We start from the raw sequence: 25,679 nt of genomic DNA, 5'->3' as shown, positions 1-25,679 counted from the left end.
TATTAACAATTAATAAGTGTATATATGCACTTAAGAACGTTCCTGAAGTCCAGCAAGTGACATGAGATTTCTACTTGTTAGTTTAACCTCGAAAAAAAAAGAAAGTGGTAGTATTATACCTCGAAAAAACCTAAGTAACAAGTGGTAGACGTAATCTTTATATCTCGAAAAATCTCGAAAAAATCTAATATTAACAATTAATAAGTGTATATATGCACTTAAGAACGTTCCTGAAGTCCAGCAAGTGACATGAGATTTCTACTTGTTAGTCTAATTATCGTCTTTTTCTATTGGTATAATACTTCTTGAGTTAGGAAAGCCAATATTAATAATTTATTGATAAGAAACACATATAGTTTGCAATCTCGTCTGCAATACATAGGAAATAATATATATTTAAATATATTTCTTCATTCCTTAATTGTAATCCATTTTAATTGCTTGGTTTGTAAGAATGGCATATAAATGAATTAATTTCTATTTACGATCACGGAGAATACAATTTTAATAAAAATCTATTAGTGTGCGAAATCTTCCAACGTCCAAAAATTCAAAGAATGTAAAATATACTATTTTTTTTATTGTGTTATTGTTTATCTAAATGTACAATCATATACATTTTTATACTATATTTTCCTACTTATCTATCTACATCGGCAACGACCGATACATGTAAAATATCAATCGCATTGCGCGAATTATAATAGATTTTGTTATTAAATCTGTTTGATCAAAAGTTATTATTTTAAGCCAGATCCAAATCAAGCGAACGGAGTACAAACAAATGCGAATGAACAACTTGCTCCAGTGAATACAAACGGCGCAACAAGTTGTCCATTCATGTCTGTTCGCATTCGTTCGCTTGATCTGGATTCGACTTGAAATACATATATATTTTAAAGAGAAACTGCCATATATATTATATATACTTTACAATATAGTAAAAATACAGTAAAAAAATAACGTTTTTTGATATCTCTCGATATATTTTATTTTACATACCTCTAAGGTGCGTAAAATCTAGTATACACACCAGAGCCATTATTGTCTATGCAGCCAAGTTTAAGAAAGAACTAGGAACATAAACGAGATCTTTTTTTCATATCAGCAATGGGGCCGATAAAGCTTGATTCATTCACATTATTTGCGAACAGCTTATGGCCATGCTAACGGTATTGATAAAAAGGATCTGATTGTCATCTCAAATCTCAATATACATATATACATTATTCCTATTACGTTATTTTTTAATGGCAGATCCTTTGGCTTAATTTATTTAATATTGACACTAAAACTATATTTTTTGAATGAAAATCTTAAATCGTAATTTCTAATCTCTTTTAACTCGAATTATTTATATTCTTTTTATCAATTAATAATTTTATCAATTAATTAATCTCTGTGACAGCTATACATCGAATGTACAGAAGCACATTGTATTGTACAAACAAAAAATAACAGTACTGAGTATTTTTCTATTATGTGCGTTGTTTGATCGCGTGAATACATTAATAAAATAAATATAATGGTAACAAATAAAACTCATGCACAAATAATTACAAAATGGTTTTATTCAATTAAAATAAATGTTCAATATAAAGCAAATAAACCAACATCCAGGGGTTGAATTACCTATCTGTAATAGGTAATAATCAACGAAAAAGAAAGAAAATTACATTCTATTTGATATTTTGCTGAAAGTATATTCCTAGAACATGATGCTGAATAAATGCGACAATAAAATAAGCTGAAAATTAAATAAAACATAAGCGAGAAACTCACTGCTATATATAAAAACTTTGTATTATAGTATAGAGTCAGCGAAATAGAATAACATAATAATGCGCCTACTATCCTAATTATCGGACGAAACTAATGTTTCATTAGGTCCGATCATGGATTTAAGCTCTAGTTATTGCTTTGTATACACGTGTTTTAAGAAGAAAGAAATACATAACGGGTGGCTACCTGCTCGTCGGCAGATAAAAGTTAGTGGCAATCGATACACTTATATATCGACTATATAATTAATTATTTTCATTCACGACTGCATCCTAAAAAGGAACAGCGTATATTAAGTATATATTGCTATACAAGAGACATTTATATCACGATAGATCGAATATCATCCGTTGTAATTTAGAAACGATTATAGTATAATCGTTTTTGCTCAAAATGATTTTTTATTGGATATAAAATATAAATTAACTTTTCAACAGCGCGAGATCATCACAGCATTATTGAGAAAATCCTTTTCTAATTGTTTAATCTTGGCAGAATTCGAGTATTTTGAAAAATAGAAATCACTATAAATGATACGTACGATTTTATACTTCTAATGATTATAATTCATAATGAATTGCAATAATAATTAATTAGGTATAATTAATTAGAAATATAATTAATTATTATCATAACCGATTGTAATCATATGATAATTAATTAATATTAATTATACGCATAATTAATTATTATTAATTGTTATATAAATATTTTTACTGAATGGTCGATAGATATATAACAGAATAGGTATAACTTACAGAGTATCATACGCGATAATAAATGTGCCACGTACAGTTTTAATCATCTTCGTGGAGTGAAATTTTGATTTTGATTTTAATGCTTTAAGCATCTATCATTTAGCATAATTGCTGAAGAAATGAGTAAAACATTATATTTGACATGGCCAATTTAGTTGGACACAACCGGCATGTAAAACTTGTGTTTCTGCGTGTCCCTGGTGTGTTTGAAAGACGCCTGTTTCGCTTCCAGAAGAGCAGCTGGACACGGTCCCCTGTGCCTAGGAACGTATTCTCTTTTGTACATGCTAGAACTGACAGTACTACCGTCGCCCAAATTAATGTGGGACGCGTTCGCCTGCCTCTGGACCCTCTCCACTTTCTGAGTACTCTGCGAGAAATTGCCGTAGCTCTTCGCCTCGCTCTGCGAGTAGAACTTGCCGCCGACAGTCAGGTTGTCCTGCCGAACAATTCTCTGCGGGCGTTCGTAGCTGGAAGAGGCCCAGGGATTGACCTCTTTAGAGCTGCGATGCAGCGAGGTCAAGCTACGTCTGTCACTGCTCTGCGTCGAATTACTGATGTACTGCCCGCTCTCGGCCAGATTTGAGATGCTCTTGCGCTGGTCCGCCGCCGTCGACGAGATCGTGTGTAGCGCCTCAGTGGAGGAAGCGGCACCGCGTCGATGGAGCACCGCATTACTGACGTCAGCCGACGATGAGGATATCACGTTCTTGCGGTGATGACCGTACTTGGTGCCCGAGTCCACCTGCGATCGTTCCACGGTTGTTTGCCCGTTGAGCGACTGCCGGAATTCCGGGCTGCTCGAATTATATCGCGCCTGACTGGAGATTGTGTGCTGCTCGTGCTGCTTCGTCGCGGATCTCTGCCGACTTTCCACATGGTGCGTGTTCACGTAATCGCGCTTGGTCATTTCCTGATGATGACGCTCGACGTGATGCTGCTGCTGCTGTTGCTGCTGCTGCTTATGGAGCTCGCTGTGTGAGTCGATCGCGTAACGAGATGTATCCTCTCCTCGCATTTGTCCACGATGATTTAGCCCTTCCGCGATCGATCTATCATCGATTGTTCGACGACTCTGCATGTTCTGCGATCGGAAATGTTGTTCGTTCAATTGAGTTCTCTGATGCTGCTCGTGATGCTGATTGGACACTAATTGGGAGGCTGTCCTTCGCGAATCATCGATCGATTGAGTGGCACGACGGTCCGTGACATGTTGCGCCTGTTGATGATGAGTGACAGTCTGGGCATTAGCGGCTCTCTGATCGGAAGTTGTTGTACGTCTCACGGTCGTAACGACAGTTCCATCAGCCAAAGTTTGCGATTCCACGGTCTTTCTAGTGTCAGAGTCCACGTGGCTCATCTTGCCGGCGATATCTTTTCCTGTACGCTTCGTGTACGTATTGTAGTTACGTTGATTCGTCGTGGTCATCACGGTGGTATCGTCACCGAGCGAAATAGACGATTCCATATGCCTTCGACGATTTACCGGTTTGCCAGCGGGAGAAGGTTCATATTTGGAAGGTGTATAAGTATCTCTGCTGGTCGTCTTAGTTTCCATAGTGTCGGTGCTGATCTTCAAGTTATCTTCGTGCGACCTAACGTCCGCTCGCTCGCCACGAACCACCGTGTAGGTCGACTTGTGAGACGTTGTGCCTTCGAAATCGCCCGCCATCTTAAGATTGTCCTCTCTTTTCACGACTTCGGCTCTCTCCGCTCTCTTGGGAATGAAGTCGTCGCGTGGGCGTCCGCTAAAGTCACCTTCCGGCTTCAAATTATCGGCGTGACGAATCGGTGACCGTCGCTCACCGGGACCAATCTTATCCGGAGTTCTACGCTCGAAAGCACCCTCCGGCTTCAGATTGTCCGGGTGCTTGATCGGCGATCTTCTCTCCGCGGGGCCGATCACGGTCTTCTGAGGTCTGTCGAAATCTCCATCCGGACGCAGGTTGTCCGGATGCTTTTTGATCGGTACACGTTCGCCAACCGTGTACACGTAATCATTCTTGCGACGCACGTCGATAAATTCGCCTTCCATTTTCAAATTATCTTCGTGTCTCTTGACATCCACTTTCTCCACTCTCGTGATTTTCTTATAGTCATCTCTCGAACGGTGAATGTCCATTTGTCCCTCCATGCGGAGGTGATCCTCGTGCCGACGTACTTCCACGCGTTCTCCATTTACATATTTATAATCGTCCTTCGGAGATACTTCCATTTCACCTTCGGGACGAAGGTTGTCCTGAGGTTTCTTAACCGGCGATCGATCTCCTCTCTTTGGAGTAAAATCGTCCTTAGGCACCATGTAGAAATCTCCTTCGGGATGAAGATTATCCTGGTGCTTGATCGGAGTTCTTCGCTCGGCCGGTTCCACCTTCTTCGCAGAACGTTTCGTAAACTCCCCTTCGGGCTTCAAGTTATCCTTCGGCTTCTTGACGATTGCTCGGTCACCCTTAATAGGCGCGGTTTCTTTCGGCCGTTGCGTGAAGTTGCCTTCTGGCTTCAGATTATCAGGATGTTTAATGGGAGATCTTCTCTCTGCAGGACCTACCGGTGTTCTCTCTTTCTCCGGCCGTTCAAAATCACCCTCGGGATAAAGATTGTCTTCATGCCTGATAATTTCACTGCGCTCACCACGAGTAGCTCGATAATCGTCGCGCCGATGAATATCAACGAATTCGCCTTCAATCTTCAGATTATCCTCGTGATGAACAATATCCACACGCTCGCGTTTAGACGTGGTCACGTAATCATCTCGAGATCGATAGACATCTATATCGCCCTCCATCTTTAAATTGTCTCGATGCACCACGACCTCAGTTCTCTCGCCTTTAGTTGGTTTGTAATCGTCCTTGGGCTTTCCTATGAATTCTCCCTCAGGCTTCAAATTATCTTTAGGCTTCTTTTGAATTGGTCGATCAACGCGCTTGGGAGTAAAATCATCTTTCGGTCGACCAACGAATTCACCATCCGAATGCAAGTTGTCCGCATGTTTGATAGGAGTTCTTCTTTCCGCTGGACCAATTGGTTTCTTCTCTGGTCTCTCAAAATCGCCCTCCTGTCGCAAATTATCTTGTGGCTTTCTGATATCGGCTCTGTCACCCTTCTTCGGCGCCTCTTCTTTCGGCCTAGATGCGAACTCGCCTTCCGGCTTCAAGTTATCGTGCGGTTTCTTGACAACTGGTCTTTCGGCAGGCCTAAATTCCTCAGGTTTAGGTCTTTCAAATTCACCCTCTGGCTTTAAATTATCAGAATGTTTAATCGGAGTACGTCGTTCAGCGGGGCCAATCGGTTTCTTCTCTGGTCTCTCAAAATCGCCCTCCTGTCGCAAATTATCTTGCGGCTTTCTGATATCGGCTCTGTCACCCTTCTTCGGCGCTTCTTCTTTCGGCCTAGATACGAACTCGCCTTCCGGCTTCAAGTTATCGTGCGGTTTCTTGACAACTGGTCTTTCGGCAGGCCTAAATTCCTCAGGTTTAGGTCTTTCAAATTCACCCTCTGGCTTTAAATTGTCAGAATGTTTAATCGGAGTACGTCGTTCAGAGGGACCAATCGGTTTCTTCTCTGGTCTTTCAAAATCGCCCTCCTGTCGTAAATTATCTTGCGGCTTTCTGATATCGGCTCTTTCACCCTTCTTCGGCGCCTCTTCTTTCGGCCTAGATACAAACTCGCCTTCCGGCTTCAAGTTATCGTGCGGTTTCTTTACAACTGGTCTTTCGGCAGGCCTAAATTCTTCAGGTTTAGGTCTTTCAAATTCACCCTCTGTCTTTAAATTGTCAGAATGTTTAATCGGAGTACGTCGTTCAGAGGGGCCAATCGGTTTCTTCTCTGGTCTTTCAAAATCGCCCTCCTGTCGCAAATTATCTTGTGGCTTTCTGATATCGGCTCTTTCACCCTTCTTCGGCGCCTCTTCTTTCGGCCTAGATACGAACTCGCCTTCCGGCTTCAAGTTATCGTGTGGTTTCTTTACAACTGGTCTTTCGGCAGGCCTAAATTCTTCAGGTTTCGGTCTTTCGAATTTACCCTCTGGTCTTAAGTTGTCAGAATGTTTAATCGGAGTACGTCGTTCAGAGGGGCCAATCGGTTTCTTCTCTGGTCTTTCAAAATCGCCCTCCTGTCGTAAATTATCTTGCGGCTTTCTGATATCGGCTCTTTCACCCTTCTTCGGCGCCTCTTCTTTCGGCCTAGATACGAACTCGCCTTCCGGCTTCAAGTTATCGTGTGGTTTCTTTACAACTGGTCTTTCGGCGGGTCTGAATTCTTCAGGTTTCGGTCTCTCAAATTCACCCTCTGGCTTCAAATTGTCAGAATGTTTAATTGGAGTACGTCGTTCAGCGGGGCCAATCGGTTTTTTCTCTGGTCTTTCAAAATCGCCCTCCTGTCGCAAATTATCTTTCGGCTTTTTCACATCAGCTCTCTCACCTTTTTTAGGCGCTTCTTGCTTAGGCCGACGTACGAAATCACCTTCCGGTTTCAAATTATCTTCCGGCTTTTTGATTTCAGGTCGCTCTGCTTTCTTAGGCGAATAATCGTCCTTCGGGCGGCCTTCGAATGGACCTTCTGGCTTTAAATTGTCACGATGCTTAATGACATCCATACGTTCGCCTTTAACAACTTTGAAATCGTCCCGTGTTCTCATATCGATAAATTCACCTTCCATGCGTAAATTATCTTGATATTTAGTAATTTCAGTCCTTTCGCGTATTAAGAAATCGGTATATTCGTCTCTGGATCTATATGTTTCTATATCTCCTTCCATACGCAAATTGTCCGTGCGTTTAACAACGTCCATGCGTTCTCCGCGCACCGGTCGATAATCATCTTTTGGTCGTCCTTCGAATGGGCCTTCTGGCCTTAGATTGTCCACCGGTCTTTTAACGTCAGCGCGATCGCCTTTTGTAGGTACAACATCTTTCGGTTTACCAATGAACTTGCCCTCGGGTTTGAGATTATCCGGATGTTTAATCGGAGTGCGTCTTTCTGCTGGACCAATAGGTGCCTTTTCTGGTCTTTCAAAGTCGCCTTCGGGACGTAGATTATCCTCCGGACGTTTCACTTCCGGACGTTCGGCACGCTTTGGCGAGTAATCATCCTTTGGACGACCCTCAAATGGTCCTTCTGGTCGTAAGTTATCTTCCGGTTTCTTGACATCCGCGCGCTCTCCTTTCGTTGGTTTATAGTCATCTCTTGGCCGTATTTCGAAAGGTCCCTCGGGCCGTAAGTTATCCTCCGGTCGTTTTACTTCAGGACGTTCAGCACGCTTAGGTAAGTAATCGTCTTTCGGTCGTCCTTCGAAAGGCCCATCGAAAGGCTTTAAATTATCTTCTGGTCTCTTAACGTCTGCGCGAACGCCTTTGGTAGGCGTGAAATCTTCTTTAGGTTTAGCAATAAATTCACCTTCTGGCTTGAGATTGTCTGGATGTTTCACTGGCGTTCGTCTCTCGGCCGGAGCATATTTCCCAGGATGTGGTCTTTCAAACTCACCTTCGGGCCTCAAATTGTCCACTGGCTTTTTGACTTCTGGTTTCTCTGCCGGGCGATAACCTTCGTGACGAGGTCGCTCGAATTTGCCTTCGGATTTGAGATTATCCGGATGTTTAATCGGAGTGCGTCTTTCCGCTGGACCAATAGGTGCTTTCGCCGGTCTCTCAAAATCGCCTTCGGGTCGTAAATTGTCTTCGGGACGTTTTACTTCAGGACGTTCGGCACGTTTCGGCGAGTAATCATCTTTTGGACGACCCTCGAACGGGCCTTCTGGTCGCAAGTTATCTTCAGGGCGTCTAACATCAGCACGTTCTCCTTTGGTTGGTCTGTAATCATCTTTGGGCCTCACTACGAAATGACCTTCTGGACGAAGATTATCGTCGTGTTTGATAGGTGTTCTACGTTCGGCCGGTCTAAATGGTTTGACTTCTCTATCTGGAAATTCTCCTTCTGGGAATAGATTATCTGGATGGCGAACTATAGATGCTCGGTCACTGGGACCATAAGGTATCCGCTCAGGTCTTTCAAAATCACCTTCAGGGTATAAGTTATCGGCGTGCCTGATTGGAGTGCGTTTCTCGCCGGGGGTATATTGATCTTTTGGACGATCTGTAAAATCACCTTCAGGGAATAGATTATCTGGATGGCGAACTATAGATGCTCGGTCACCGGGACCATAAGGTATCCGCTCAGGCCTTTCAAAATCGCCTTCAGGGTACAAGTTGTCCGCGTGCCTGATTGGAGTGCGTTTCTCGCCGGGAGTATATTGATCTTTTGGACGATCTGTAAAATCACCTTCAGGGAATAGATGATCTGGATGGCGAACTATAGATGCTCGATCACCGGGACCATAAGGTATCTGCTCAGGCCTTTCAAAATCACCTTCAGGGTACAAGTTGTCCGCGTGTCTGATTGGAGTGCGTTTCTCGCCGGGGGTAAATTGATCTTTTGGACGATCTGTAAAATCACCTTCAGGGAATAGATTATCTGGATGGCGAACTATAGATGCTCGGTCACCGGGACCATAAGGTATTGGCTCAGGTCTTTCAAAATCACCTTCAGGGTACAAGTTATCCGTGTGCCTAATTGGAGTGCGTTTCTCGCCGGGGGTATATTGATCTTTTGGACGACGTGTGAAATCACCTTCTGGTCGTAAATTATCTTTCGGTCGCTTTACTTCAGGACGTTCCGCTGTCTTCGGGGTAAAGTCATCTTTAGGACGTCCTTGGAACGGTCCTTCTGGTTTCAAGTTATCCTTCGGTCTTTTAACATCAGCTCTCTCTCCTTTGGTTGGCTGATAATCATCTTTAGGGCGGCCTTCGAATGGTCCTTCAGGACGTAAGTTATCCTCCGGGCGTTTGACATCAGCCCGTTCACCTCTGGTAGGCTTGTAGTCATCTTTGGGTCGCCCTTCGAATGGTCCTTCAGGACGTAAGTTATCCTCAGGACGTTTGACATCAGCCCGTTCACCTCTGGTAGGTTTGTAGTCATCTTTGGGTCGTCCTTCGAATGGTCCTTCAGGACGTAAGTTATCTTCTGGCCGTTTTAATTCATAACGTTCGCCGCGTTTAGGTGAATAATCATCTTTAGGTCGTCCTTCGAATGGTCCTTCCGGACGTAAGTTATCTTTTGGCCGTTTCACTTCAGGACGTTCGCCGCGTTTAGGTGAATAATCATCTTTAGGTCGTCCTTCGAATGGCCCTTCAGGTCTTAAATTATCTTCAGGGCGTTTGACATCAGCCCGTTCACCTCTGGTAGGCTTATAGTCATCTTTAGGTCGTCCTTCAAATGGTCCTTCAGGACGCAAATTATCCTCTGGCCGTTTCACTTCATAACGTTCGCCGCGTTTAGGTGAATAATCATCTTTAGGTCGTCCTTCGAATGGCCCTTCAGGTCTTAAATTATCTTCAGGGCGTTTAACATCAGCCCGTTCACCTCTGGTAGGCTTATAGTCATCTTTAGGTCGTCCTTCGAATGGTCCTTCAGGACGTAAATTATCCTCTGGCCGTTTCACTTCATAACGTTCGCCGCGTTTAGGTGAATAATCATCTTTAGGCCGTCCTTGGAACGGTCCTTCAGGTTTTAAATTATCTTTAGGTTTCTGTGGTTCTGGCCTGGGCAATAATATCGGTGTAACGTAATCATTTTTTGTGTGAGGCAATGCTTCGAAGGGTCCTTCGGGTCTTAGATTGTCAGCTCTTTTAATAACAGTAGTACTTTTATAATCTGTCTGATCAAACGTTCGAAATTGTTCCTGAGTGGTGGTAGTACTGTCAGTGATATCTGTTTTGCTGTAAAATCGATCGGTATCTTCAGGATATCTTGGTCGCCACTGAGGTTCACGCTCGATAATATGAGTCTGGAAATCTTCCTTGATATGAGAGGTACCCTGTAAAATAATTTAAAAAAACAATGACGGAACAGAAATCACATATATATGATTGTAAATAATAAAAGGATCTCGACCTGTGTCTCAAACCAACAAAGGAATAACAAGGGCCAATAATCGAGCAAATAGTAGTTGTCAAATTATTATTTGAAGTTTTTTCGAATCGACGTAGTATGTATTATTGAGATTGAAATAAACTTTTAAGATTGACATCTATATTATTTGCTCGATTATTGGCTCTCGTTTTTCCTTTAATAATTATAAATATTTTGATTAAAATAAAATTCAAAAGCTTTATTATTAAAACTACTAACCGTGAATTCACCCTCTCCCACGGTGAGATTATCCGTTCGTTTAATTATCTCAGCCCGTTGGATGCTGCGATGATCAATGTATTGCGATCGCGTCGTCGTTTCATCAATGAAATCACCTTCTATCTTCGTATAAGTATTGCGACGTATCGGGATCGGTCGTTCGCCAGGAGTGCCGGTGAAAACCAGCTCGGTCGTTGTTGTAGCTAGAAAATAACAAAAAATCATTTATTCTTTTTTTTACATCGAGTGTAGACAATTTTACGAAAAGACATTTATATTGAGATATGTATCTATATAAATCTTATAGGGTATCTATTGAGATCCAATTTATAATCAAAAGATTTATCAATAAGTTTGCGAGCAGAATCATCGAGCAAGTATCGAAAAAAAACCCTTACTGTCAAAATCTCCTTCGAATTTCAAGTTGTCCTGCGGCTTCGTGATCGGCGCTCGTTCGCCATACTTTGGAGCTTCTTCCCGAGGTTTGCCAACAAACTCGCCTTCCGGTTTAAGATTGTCTTGTGGCTTCTTTACAGGTGCCCTTTCACCCCTCGTAGGCGCCTCTTGCTTTGGTCTTTTGACAAATTCGCCCTCTGGCTTGAGATGGTCTTGCGGCTTCCTGACCGGCGCTCTCTCGCCCTTAGTAGCCACATAATCGGTTCGTCTCTGCCCGATAAATTCACCTTCTGTACGTAAGTGATCTTCATGATAATATTTTGTTTGTTTCTCCACGCGCTTTTCGTCGTAATCCTGACGGTAGGAAGTCACGGTGTGCACCGGTTCTTCATGAAGAAATTCCAAGTGTTCTTGGGGCAAATTGTGCGGGCAACGATGACGTCTGAAATATCATCATTTGTTAGAATTCAGAAACAGATACAGCGTTCATGATATTACATTTTACAGATCGCGTAAGGAATAAATATGCTTTAAAAGGCATCCTCGTATTTAAGGGAAAGCAGCTATCTCTGAACAGTTGCGTTTATATTTAAAAGTAATAATGCTATATTTTATTAAACGAAACTCCACCTATACTTATTACATATACAAGATATGCCTGTTTAATATTAAAAATATAAAAATAATACAAAATATAAAAATATATATATAAAGGAAGGGGAAAGCGCTTGGGCGCACAGAAAATTCTTGTTATCCGCTTTCGTATTCGTTTGAGTAAAGCTGGCGCATAACAAAGGCTTGACGCATATAGAGATTTAAAAATGACGCAAAAGGGCATCAATCCTGTTATAATAAGTATAAAGGTTTTGTTGTGATTTTTAATATCTTGTTACTCTCGGAGTTAGTATTTGCGGGGCATATGCATTGGATATAAGGCAAAATTGTGATTGTATTGTTGCGCTCTGATGATTCACTCAATACGGCATTCTAAAATATCATATCCGCGGATTACTTTAATATTACATTATATATTACATTATATATTATTAATTAAAAACAAACTTTATAAACTATTGTAAGCTGAATAAATTATACGTTTTGTTCAACGTGAGTTAATTTAATTAACTCCAAACATTTACTATAATGCGAGTTTGTTTCATGCACGTGACGCGGTAGGGAAAGCCATTATTAGTCAGGCGACGCAGCGTACGTATTAACGAGATGCGATCTCGCGTAAATCGAGTTGTTATTGGTACATATTCAATTAATTAAACATTCTTCGGCTTGATTACAAGAATACCAATTAAGTTCTTTACAATGCAATTGCATTGGAAGTTTTAGATACCTTCCGGTTATAATTTAATATAACTCAGAGTATATACTTAAGATTTTATTGAACGACGAATGACGTTCCTTTCGACATTGATCGTATTAATTAGGAAAAAGCTTTCTCCTTTCTGTGAAAGGTACGAATTGCATCCTGTTGGTGATGTTTTCGATGGGCAATATCGGTTAATTAAGCGTAAATTATATGGGGAAAAAAGAACATGATATTGTTGCCAATATTTTATGCGAAACAATTTGGTTCATTTTTGGACAACAGGTTTCCCTACGAAATATCCAATTTCTATGTGACTACATGAAGCAGTGTCAAAGTGCACTCTTATTGTTCCTTTTCGCTCCTCTTCTTTGCCATTGGATGTTACGAAACGCAATTCCGTAAAAGCCAGACTTTGGTCAAAGTCGAGTGGCGTATTTTTTGTATTTTTTATTGGGTAAAACCATGTTACATGACACATTATGAACATCCTTTTAGAGCCGCGTTAAACCGAGAGAGAGAGAGAGAGAGAGAGAGAGAGAAGTTTTAGCAGACCTCAAAGTTAAGCAGACTTACGTAGAAATTTCCAACGACTAATCGCCTGCGAGTAGACGAACCGCAATTACTTCTTGAGACGGCCACGACACGACTAATTTTCTACGAACTTATACTCCGAGCCCGCGAATCTATCTGCACTACAAGTTTCTATCTGGGTCAAGATTTTCAATCTGACAAGACCGATTATATATAATAGTATATGTATTTTCATAATCATGGTCGTTATTGTGAAAAAATCACAAATTAAAAGCTAAAATAAAAAATATAAGCTAATTTGCGGAGATATTTTTTCGCCTTTAGCAATATTTAAAAAAAAAACTTTGAATAAAAAAATTAAAGAATTCAAAAGAGATTTAGAAGAAATTAAGTGCCACATTAATCTCCATAATCAGCCACTTTCCTTGAAAGTGATAATAAGTACTCTCAAAAAGTGATGATATGTCTAACGCAATTACTGAAGCTGTATGGTAAATTTGCACGATTCGTCACCGCCATGCAGAGCTACGTAGGTTGGAAAGTTCGAATAAGGAAGGAATCGTGCGATGACTTGCCATCCACCCAGAACAACTTGCCGTAAAAGGATCTGTCTCGTGTCCTACTTTGGCACATTATGCATACATATATGTATATAGTGTTTTCTGAATAAAAAAAATCTACATGCGTGATACTACTGCTTTCTTAAAAGATCAATAAGTATACGTTACTGATCTTTTCATAGCAAGAATTGAATTAATTAATAAACATGTTCTTAATAATTAAAAATAATTTTATGAAAAGGATAAAACTTTTTCATAACGAAATTATGATTATATGCAGAAAATAATAAGTAATATATTTTGTATTGGTACAATATTAAAGCAACGTATTAAATAGATTCGTACATAATAAACCCGCGGCTTTGAATGAATTGCTGCAATAAATTTAATAGAATAGGAAATATGGCCTTGAAGACAATCTCCTGTTCCTCTCCTCAATTTGCATCTCGACTCCGACAAGTTTTGTATTCTGATCTTGTTAATAATGTTTAGAAGTAGGTCAACCGTGTTCCTCTCTGCAGCGAACGTGCTGATAAGTTAAATTAAATCGCACTCTCGTGCTAGCTCTATAGTTGTTAATTATATTCCTTGTGAAATGTTTATCAATATATTATTAAGATTGATGCATGTGCAGAAATAATTAGATGATGCGGTGGAATTTTGACCTAGTCTAATCTAAGTTTTATATTTGTACTAATTTTTTCTTTCATTTTTGTACCTTTATCTATGTATAATATTCGTCGATAATATTCGACCGCAAGGAAGACTCACCCGCAAGTACAAAGCTCGCAAATGCACTGTTCCTTCAGAGGAATTTTCGACAATATATCCGGTACCGGCACTGGTTTAGGATGGACTACGTCCTCGTCGAGAGAGTCTGGACTCTGATCCCCTCGTTTAGGCTTGTCCTGTTCCGATTTCTTCGGTTTTTCAGGCTTCTCGGCAAACTGACTAGATTTAGGTTCCGCAGTAGGCCTTTTCTCCGTAGGTTTCGTGGGTCCAGATCCTTTATCGGGTTTTCTAGGTGCTGCGGGTCTTTCTTCGGGTCGACTCGGCTTGCCAGCCGCTGGCTGCGGTTTCCTAGTCGGCGATGGGTAATCCCGAAGCTTTTCAGGTGACCTCGGCCGAACTTCGGAAGGTCTGCGAAAACCAATATCGTCAAGTTATAAATTGTCGCAGCCGTATATTTTCTCACCGTTTAGATATAGCTTTAAAAAATACGAATAATTTAAAGATAAAATAAAAAACTTGATTTTTCATTCACCTGCTACGTTCTGCTGGCCGCTGAGGACTTCTCTCGCGCTGTGGAGGTCGACTGGGCTTCCCAGCGGTTGGTGTCGATTTTGGTCGATCGTCTTCCCTGAGTCCAGGTATTCCACGAGGATAACCGGACCGCTCCGGCGACGGTCTCCTCGTGGAATCCGCTGGAGATCGGGGTGCCAGGCCGGTGATGGCATCGAGTCGGGTGTCGTCGACGACATCCCGTGCTACCATGCTAGTCACCTGCTCTTTGTCGATAAATTTCTTCGTTGACTCGGTAACATCTCTCTGAAAAATATAAAAAAAATCATCCTTTTATACAGGGCAAACTCGACACCGCGGCAAACTTGACACTAGGCTTCTTGCTAATTTAAATCTATTGTAGAAACTTGTTTACCCTACTGCGTCTAAAGGCCTGTGCCTACGATGCTAGAACTTGGTCTAAGTTCTCGGACCGAGGGAAAGTTACTGAAACTTGGATCGTGGACACACCAGTTTTGCATCCAAATTCAGTGGGTTCACGATCCATATGTCAGTAACTTTCCTCGGTTCGAGAACTTGGACCAAGTTCTAGTATCGGATACAGGCCTTTATATTGCCAACGAAATTTGGTAACATTCTGAATGTAATTTCTAGTGCGACATAAGCGTTTTTCGATGGTGAAAAGCCAGAAAAGCTGAAAAGCAATTTTTCTAATCTCTTGAAAATGTCTACTCTTTCATCGAGCTTTACTCTTCGAGCGAATCTACAAGTAAGTAATTTTGATGGAAAATTCGATACTCTATACAATTCCGATAATCGTTTTTGCATATTTTCAAAATTTTTATGTTTTTGGAGTGACAAAAGTGAAAAACGACGTCCGGGGTAAAGTCGACACTAACCTCTTTCGATAAAGCGTAGTTGTAAATAAGTCATTTGCTTTCGGCAGCAAAATGGTTCGTACATACAAAAGAAAAAGACCTGTACTTGCCTGAAAAAAGGAAAAATGAAAATTGTCATGCAGCCGTACGGCTCATGACAAGTGTGTGCGCACGTCCGATCGCGAGTTTACCTGCCTGCATCAATTGTTTTTCAGACACGAGTTCATTCAGAAGAAGATAATTGAAAGTTCAACAATTTATTTTCTCATTATTTCCAATGATTGTTTTACTTTGTTCCGAATTTTTGTACTTTCTAAATACACGATAAATAATATATTTTCACTTTCAGACAATAAAAAAATAAGTTCCAGATCAAATTGTGTCGATCAGACAAATAAGTGTCGAGTTTACCCCAATTTTCAATTTGAAAATTTATTTTCGCTTTATTTTTCTTTTCCTGGGGGCAAAACAAAGCGACGTACAGCAAAACTTCCTTAACCAATTTTGTACCTGAAGGAACACTCTTTAAATTTGTACCATTGAATTTGCTTGAAAATTTTAATTAGTTGTTGATAATTGCCTTTGAAAAAATCGTGTCGAGTTTGTCCCGATCTCCTCTATATAACTTTCTACTTCTTACATTTTATTAAGTAATAACGAGATCTAAATATGTCAAAGCAGGATAATTAACTAATTAATATCTACTTGCAATGATTATCATTTTGCTAATAACGCTTTCACGCACAGTGCAATAAGCTGTATGTGAAAGCGTTATTAGCAATCGTTAGTGGCAAACGCTGTTAATTATTACACAGATTGTAACGAGTATTATCACGCTTCTATAAATTAATAATATCTAGAATTTTATAGCTGCAGCATTAGCGTTGTGTAAGTAACACTTTGTTCGTACTATAATAAGAAAGTACTTGCATGGATATGGCATATAAACTGTTAGGAAATGTCAAACGTAAATGTGATCAGTTATGGCTACCACTTGCAAACTTTAGCACAACTTTGCGCGTAACGGATGACGACTGCGTAGCAACATGCCAATTCGCCTAAAGTCAATGTCATAACAATTATTAAAAAAAAAAAAAAAAAAAATAAAGACCTTATATGATACTCGATCAGTATGCTAATCATAAACGCCTTGATAGCACGTTGGCAAAGACTTCGAGGCGCAATAACGACGTAAATGCGGCTTCGTTTTTCCGCGGGCGTTCATTACGAGCTTCAAACGTGCTGCATAATGAGCGCCGCGAGCATGAACGAGATTAGGAACGCCGGTAATGCTTAGTTCGACGGAATGCAGGTAACGCGAGATAGGTGTATATCCCGCTTTTATGTGCACGCTTACAGCGTATCGTGTAACGCGCTTGTCGAACCGTCAAACCTTACTTTTGCGATTTAGTTTCGTTAACGACATCACTTCCAGAAATAGATTATGAGTGTGATATCACCGCAATGCAAATTTATACAAAGATTTATACAAAATATTTTATTTTATAACAAACTCTCTATTACTTTTGTTTAAAAAAAATATATAAGGACTTTCTTTGCTTATAATTTCCATCATTTTGATGAACAATTGTGACTCTTTACACTTTAAAAAGTAAATATCAATATACGGAATAAATAAATATTAACATTTTCGATTATTGTGCGGGATTTTATGCTTAGTAATTTTTATTTAATTTCATACATTTCGTCTTTCAAATTGCACGCAAGATATTCGCAGATCGTTTTTGAAATGCATTTATGCCAAAGCTGAAAATGTATAATATCACATTATCAAATTGATAATCAATTTAACGTTACTAATGTTAACAAGCATCTTATAAATGTACAAGAAATTTATTCGATGTTTTAGTTCTACGTCGGGATTCTACATCACATTGCGCCATTGTGTATGCACTTAAAAAGTTCACGTGCCTATTTTCGATTTTGTTTGGAGCTGCTCATTATGCTCACAAGCACGCTCGCTCTTCAACCTGACTCTACAACGAAGTAAGGCAAATAACGTTTGCTGATACTATTAGCCAAATCCTTTGCTTGGTTTTTAACGAACGTAATTCGCGTAAAGCACATCAGACAAAGTTTTGGCATTTAATTAGCGGTTTAAGTAGCTTGAGTCTTTAAGCTGATTGCCCCTCTCCTCAACGATATCGAGAGTTGCCCATAATGAAGCTCGTTTACATAATTTGGATTTCACGTGCTTTCATGATGAGTATAATTTTGGGTGTCTAGGAATTTTATATATTTAAGAACGATCCTCCGTGTTGCTGTTTTCGTAGTACTTCAAACAACTTAAAGAATTTCCCGCTTGAAAAAAATTTGACGAACGTGATTACGTGTCGTTAATAAGATATCATATTTATCGATGTCGTAATATATATGACACGACGAGATATCGCGCGCGCCTGCGTCATCGTAAAATAATAATACGGAATCGCGTCGAGAAAACGCGATCACGCGTGTTCGCATACATCGTATATGTATCATCGTGTCTCGATGCAAGTAGGCCACGCTTCTCTATAGCTGTTTGCATGTTGAACAATCAAAAACAACGGGGGCGTCCGTGTAACGTAGCGCATCGGGGTGAATTGTTTTCAATAGCGACGCCACGAAAATTGCTATTATAATGCAAATACACTCTCCGGAGAGCGTTCTTTCTGATCTTAAGATTTATGGAGAGAAGAATCTATTGGGCGTATCCATGCACAAAGCGATAGATGAGGTAACACTTACGGGGAAACACGTGTGCGGAGCTTACTAAAGCATTTTATCGATCATCTCGAGACCTCGGAGTAAAGTCACGGCTGTGAGAATTGGAACGAAGCCGCTTTAAAGAAAACGAACTGTCGGTGTGATGCGGAATAAGTTACGAATGCCTATTTTTAATTCGTGCGGCGAGCGTAAATGTGAGAATCTACCGCAAATTACTGGCGCATTCATTTTACAATGAGTTATCCTCGTGAGTGAAGCATTGAATGTTCCAACTTTAATGTTGGATGACGTGAACTTCGAAGCGTCGATGCCAAATATTTGCGAGAAGCTACGCGAACATGAAGTTTCAGATTGTTCCGAGCGTCGTTAGTTAGGAAATTAACAGTGAAAAATATCCTCGCTGAATCTTCAATATAAGCAACGTGTACGTTAATCGTAAGATTTTACGAGACGTGACACAAAATTTGAACTTATTTAATTAGAAGAAAATAGAGCGCGGAAAAAATGAACGAATTTTTGTTTCTGTAAAAGAAGAATAATTTAAAAATTGAAAGAAATTGAGTAAAAATTAAGTATTGTTTCTCTCTCTGCTATAACCTTTAAATTTCAATCTTCTAGGAACACAAATGTTTTATCGCTATAGCAGTAAAGTCCGAAGTGTCATCTGTGGCATTTATCTTTATGTTCGATATCGACCCACACATTCTATGAAAAAGCGTTACTTTCTGCCGAAGCGACGCAGTGTAAAACCCGTTGATACCTACGATTTTGTATTTACTGATTAAATCGATATTGAGTTGTATAGCACATGAAAATATACAGCGGATATATACAAGGTATTATTGCAAAATGATATAGCCTGTTACTCTGTTATACCGTTATTATTTTATTTAATGTTATCGGTCGTTGCTATCGATATTGTAACCGGCGATGAGTGACGTCAATGTACACGTGTTTCTCTCAGCGTGGCATCTCTTAACTAAGATTTCTATAGCACTTAAACAAGACGACCGTGATAAGCGAGGCGGAACACGCGTAAAATTCAATTGGTCGTGCATTAAATCGGTTACATTGAGCGGTGACATCACTGCCGAATTTGCTCATATTGGGTGCAATTATTCTGCATACGCTCGATTAAGCCTAATTGCAAGTGATTACACTTACACATGTCCGCGACGGAAACAATTTCAAGAATTTTTTGTAGAAATGTGAATAATCATATTAATTTTTCTTCGCATACGTATTTTTGTAATAAATAATATATCTAAATATAAATAATACAGCGATAATTAAGTTGATTAAATGTTTTTCTACCACAATATTATTTAACATAATATTTAATATTACATAATATTACTCAGATAAAATGGAAAAAAGAATGATATCGCCTTTAGTTTAATCTGAATATAAAGTGATCGTGTTAATAATATTAACTTAATATTAGATCCATCTCAAAGAAATTCTTTTGGATATAAATATCAAGGTTCAGTTTTTAATTAAAAACAGAGGTTATCGCATAAAGCTTATCGAGCGATGATAACATTAGAATATATCCATCATAAATTTCTGTATTATGCAATAACAACATTAACAACATATTGGCGATTTAAGACGATTATGATATAACGATTGAAATACGGTAGGTATATCGGACAGAATCGTTTCTCATGTGTGAAATATCGATTTCCGGTCGGTTCACTTTGCAATAATTCGATGAATCGGCCGGGCTCAGCCGTGCAGAAATTCGTATATATCAGGAACGCGACATATATACATTCTGCCTGTTTCAAACGCAGAAGATTTAACAAAACGAACTCTCTTTCTTTTACACTTAACCCTTCCCGTCCTTCTACGAACCCCGCCGTATTACGTCAGGTTTATTTTCAACGGCGCCACACACGTGAACCTAACAACCTTCGCCCGATTTGGAAGTGAAAGTATTGTACGAGCCTTCTTCCGCAAGAACTGAGCTCAAAGTGTCTCGATAAGATTTTCATAAACCTGTTTACTGTCTGACATCCGATCGTTATTGACTATCAAGAAGTTAATGTATCGAGAAATTAAGTACATCAGTGTCAAAAATAGAAAGTTTAAATTTTCATTATTTGATTGTACTTCTAAAAATAAATATCGAAATAGAGATAATTTTTTTTCGTTTAAGTATTATCCCGGAAAACCGGATGAGTTGTAGTCTTAGCAATTTCCTGTGAACAACTATTGTAAAGAGGCTGAGCTCAAAGTGTCTCGATAAGATTTCTTTTTGTAATTTTTTAATAAGTCTGTTTACTGTCTGACATCCGATCGCTAGTGACTATCGATAAATTAATGTATTGTAAACTTAAGTACATCAATGTGAAGAATAGAAAGTTTGAATTTTCATTATTTGACTGCACTTTTAAAAATAAATATCGAAACAGAGATAACTTTTTTTTCGTTTAAGTATTATCCCGGAAAACCGGATGAGTTGTAGTCTTAGCAATTTCCTGTGGACAGCTAATAAAGAAACATTTTAACGTCTCGCAATTACTCACCACATCCTTGCACGCGTCCGTCGTAAATTCAGCGATGACACGCTCGTCCTTAACATCGCGCGCGTCTTGCACAGAAGTGAATCTCGAAGACTGATCGATTACGTAAGAGGATTGCTGAAGCACCTCGGATGTACGCGTGATATCCGCACGCGTGATATCCGCGACATCTTCGACATATCTGATCTCGGTGACGTCCCTCTGCGTTTCCCGGTCCGTTGGTTTACGCGCAATCGGAGTCGGCGTTGGTTTTTCTTTCTGATCCGCCGGTTTTTTCCCTTCTTCAATCGGTTTTCGTTCGTCTGTTGGTCTCTTTCGCGAGTCCTGCGATTTTTCGTATACAAAAGTACCGTCCCAGGTGGAGGCACCTGGCTTCGACGGTCGCTGCGTTCTGTCTACCGGACTCTTTTCCGGCTTTTCGTCTTTAGGTTCCGTAGTATCTTCCGGACGTTGTCGAGGCGACGGTTTAGGCCTTACGTCGGAGGGCTGTTTCGGCGTCTCATAATCGATCAGATATACTTTATCGTCCGAACTATCCGTGATGTAAACTTTGGATATATTTGACGAGTCATACGTCTTTGAGTCGGTGACGTACGTTTGCTCGACCGTGACGGAGCTTCTATAATCGGCAGCAGAACCCGATATATCCTTCGAAGTGTTCAATATCGTAATAGACGTTTTGTGATCAATGTCACTCGGTTTCTCTTTAATTGGGCTTCGCTTATCTACAGTTCCAGGCGTATCCTTCGGTATCTTTCGATCTCCCGGTCTTTTCTCTTCTGGTTTCTCATACACGAACGATCCGTCCCAGGTGGAGGCACCCGGCTTCGAAGGTCGATCTGCTCTGTCCACCGGACTCTTTTGCGGTTTAGGCTCCGTAACATCTTCCGGACGTTGTCGAGGCGATGGCTTAGGTTTCCCGTCAAACAGCTGGCTCGGCCTGTCAGAGTCGACTACGCGTACTTCGTCTTCCGCGCTTCCTTTGATATAAGTTTTCGATATATTTGAAGAGTCGTATTTCTCCGTATCGGTGACGAATGTTCGTTCAACCGTGACAGAGCTCGTAGAGTAATCGGCAGTGCTCGTTGTATCCTTCGATGTGTCCAATATCGTAACTGTTCTGTGATCAACTTTGCCGGTCGGTTTTTCTTTAATTGGACTTGGTTTATCCACAGCTCCGAGAGTATCTTTTGACGGCTTTCTATCGCTCGGCCTTCTCTCATCTGGTTTCTCGTACACGAACGATCCGTCCCACGTAGACGAACCTGGCTTCAGAGGTCGATAACTTCTATCGTCCGCGCGAGACTCCTTCTTCTCGAGGCTCTTAACAGTGGTCTCTTTAACGTCGGTAGTAGTTATTACGTCACCGCCAGGCAGGCTCTTCGCGGGCCTACGCGAGCCTTCTTGAATAGTCACTGTTTTTTGCGTCGTTACCGGCTGACCGTCGTGAATAATAACAGCTTCGACGGAAGTCGCCGAGAAATCGAGATTGGAGGAATCCGTGTAACTTTCGTGGGTCCTCGATTGCTCCATAACGACGGAACTTTCCACGATCTCTGACGTGCTGGATACATCCCGCGTGACGTCTCGAAGATCGATAGCGGTCTCGCTAACGTATGTCTTTTTGCTGTCCGCTGGACGAGGTAGTTTATCCGGTAGTTTACTGTCGATGGATTCTCGGCTAGGTGGTCGTTTCTTCTCCGGCGATTTTTCCAGGACGAAAGTTCCGTCCCACGTCGACGATCCGGGCTTGGTACTTCGCAGATCTCTATCTTTCGGAGTCTTCTCTGGACTTCTAGGTCGCGGAGACGGACTGGCCCGACGTTCCGTCGTCGAAACTTTGCCTCGCAACGTATCTCCGTCAAATCTAATCGTCGTTTCGACCGGACGTCCCTCGTAAACGACTGTCTCGTACATCGTGGATGTCGTACTGGCGTCTCTGACGTCCGAGAAACTCTGCTGACTCGACGAATGTTCGACGATGTACGAGGTGTTCATGACATCCGCCTCGTTGATCGAATTGTCTTCCGTAACGTCCCGAATATCGACGGTTTTTACCGCGCGTCTGTCCTCCGGTCTTCGGCGACTGTCAGGTGTTGTCGGTCGCTCGTAGACAAAAGTGCCGTCCCAAGTGGACTGACCAGGCTTGTAACAGCGCGAGGTCGTGTCTACTATTTTCGACTGTTTTTCCGGACTCTTAGGACCGCGCGCGATTTTATCCTCAGGACCATCTTCCTCCAAGATCACCTCGGACACCGACGTGACCTTCTCGACGTTCTTCTTGTCGCTGGAAATCGCGTACTCGACGATGTAAGACGCGGAGACCGACTCGGAAACGCTCGAGATATTCTGTTCTTCGCTGACATCCTGAACGTCCACGGAGTCTTGACGCTTCTCCGTTCTGCGGACAACGGTGACGTCCGAGGGATGCCTCTTCACGTCGTCCCGCGACTTTTCGTAAATAAATTCACCGTTCCATGCGGAATCGCCGAGTCTGCCGGGTCGTCGTTGCGACGGACTGGATACGCGAGCAGGGTGCTCCTCTTTGCTCGATGGCTGTGCTGTGCCGTCGACGTGGATCGAGCTCTCTCTGCTTACGTCACGTCGCTCTTCGGAAATGAATCTGGTGCTGTCCGTGGCACCTTTTACAACACGCGTAGTCTCGGACGACTCCTTCTCGTACGTACCGTCCGTGCTTTTTTCCTTGAAATCTCGCCTCTGCGTCGTTTCCACGACATCGTCGCCGCGATCGTGACGAAATACGTTGACGTCGGACTCGTTACGCCGTCTCGGCTGCGTCGCGATTTTCTCCACGACGAAGCTCCCGTCCCACGTTGAGTCGCCGAGCTTCGAGTAACGAGACGGCTTTTTCGGATATTTTTCGCCGGCGAAATCCGTCGTGTCCGTGGCGGCTTTCTCCAACGTGACGTCGCGAAGATGAGTCGTCGACCGTTGACCTTCGTCGACTATTGTTTTCGAATCTCGAGTCACGTTTGAAGACGCGGTCTGATCGATAACCTGGACCGAAGAGGTCTCTTGAGTGACTTTAATGCTTTCACTGTCCCTCGTGTCACCGTGAGTCTTCGAACTTACAGATACCGTTTTATCAATGACATTTTTACCCTTAGGAGTGACGGGCTTCTCATAGGTAAACGTACCGTCCCACGTGGATTGGCCGGGCTTGTTGCAGCGCGTGGATATCTCGACCTTCGGTCTCTCCGACTTCGAATCGCCGCGCGTCTTCTTACCGGTCCTCTCGATATCGTCGGTATTTTTAACGACAGTTATGTTGGAAGGTGTGACTGTCCGCTCGCTGTCAACTTCCCGGCTCGACGTGGACATTATCCTGCCATTGTCGTCGGTTCTTCCTCCCGTCTCGCGTATTCTCGTGGTGCTCGACACCGTCTGGCCGTCCTTCGTTACGGCCTCGCTCGTTTCGCTGTTCACGTGCGTACTCTCGGTCGATCTCGATGCCGTCTGAATTACGGGAACGTGAGCCCCATTCTCAACGTCGTGAGAAACCGCAACGGTGGAGCGATGCCCGCTACGATCCTTGCTCGCTGATGAACTCTCGACCAAGATGCTGGAGGAGCTGCTCGACTGCTGCACCGTTGAATGGGACGCGCTTTGACTTTGCGTCTGCACGGACTGGCCGGCTCGTTCGTGACTTTTCGAAAGAGATGTCGCGTGCTCGCGCGGAATCTCGCGCGTCGTCTTCGCTTGCTTGATCGATTGCACCTGCTCCCCGGCTATGAAGTCTTGAGAGCTCTTCCCGGTTCTTCGGCTGGACGACGAGCTCTGCTGGACGGTTTGCGGAGGTGTCTCGATAACTTTGATAACGTTACCTTTGGAATCCATGATGACCTCGCGACTGGCGCTCGTCACCTCCACCACGCTACTTCTGGATTCGCTCTCCTTCACCTGATTCGACTCCTCTACGACGCTGGTCGAGGACACGACCTCGACCGTCTCCGTCGTCGCCACATCCGAGGACGTCGAGGTCGTCGCCACTTCGTTCTTCGCGGTCTCCGTGTTCTTCATCTTCGACACCGTGCCCTTTTTTTGAATAGTCATCGCCGCGCGTTTTTTTCGGTCGCCTTCACAACCCGATTATTTTCGACTAATTTTTCCCAATTTCAATAAGAATTTTCACACAAGCGCGAAAGACTCGTGATCGTGTAAATGCGATAAAAATCGAGAGAAAGCTTTTAAAAACCGCGCACCCACTGCCGACCGCGCTAATTTTTTTTTTTTTTTCAATCACTGTTAACTTCGCCGCCGATTTTAGATCTTAAATATAAAAGAGTCCTTCTCGCTTTATCGCCTGGCGTACAACCGTTTATCATTCAGGCACTCGGTCTTAACTATACGTTACACCGCTCGCTCGCACGCGCCCGCGCCACTCATCGAGTCTCCCAGACGTACTGAAGCTCGGCTGTGACCGGCCTCGTTTACAAACTCGTTTCTTCTGTATGATTCTCGGGACTTTCTTTCGCCCGCGTCAGATACGTGCGCGCGGAGTCTCTTTTCGCTCGCACGTCGTAAACTCCGAAATTCTGTTTTTCTCTTTGGTCACTCGGGACTAACAACAAGCCGGCTCCGTGATTGCGAGAGGTGATGCGAACCGGTGTTCTCGGTCCGATATTGCGAGTCGATGTGGCATCGGCGGTTACTCACCGCCGCTGGTCTAGGTGACCACCACACGATTCTCTCCACCGTTCCTCTCCGTTCCTCTCTCCCGTCACTGACACTGACATATACCAACCATGGAT

The 25,679-nt window shown here is 42.1% G+C and overlaps 1 protein-coding gene across 1 annotated transcript; it reads right to left on the bottom strand.

Annotated features, from left to right (window-relative positions):
- Positions 1–1,551: 1,551 nt before the first annotated feature.
- Positions 1,552–25,546, bottom strand: Sdb (SAXO downstream of blistered). Its single transcript, XM_071784965.1, has 6 exons — positions 20,911–25,546; positions 14,797–15,080; positions 14,304–14,672; positions 11,123–11,562; positions 10,725–10,927; positions 1,552–10,410 (listed from the first exon to the last, which is right to left on the bottom strand). The coding sequence occupies exons 1-6, from the start codon at positions 24,979–24,981 to the stop codon at positions 2,692–2,694; spliced, it is 13,086 nt and encodes a 4,361-aa protein (XP_071641066.1). The 5' UTR covers positions 24,982–25,546; the 3' UTR covers positions 1,552–2,691.
- Between the last annotated feature and the right edge of the window lie 133 nt (positions 25,547–25,679).

Source organism: Temnothorax longispinosus, chromosome 8 (assembly GCF_030848805.1).
Source record: "Temnothorax longispinosus isolate EJ_2023e chromosome 8, Tlon_JGU_v1, whole genome shotgun sequence".
Classification (NCBI taxonomy): domain Eukaryota; kingdom Metazoa; phylum Arthropoda; class Insecta; order Hymenoptera; family Formicidae; genus Temnothorax; species Temnothorax longispinosus.
This window is presented reverse-complemented; position numbering and strand designations above follow the sequence as displayed.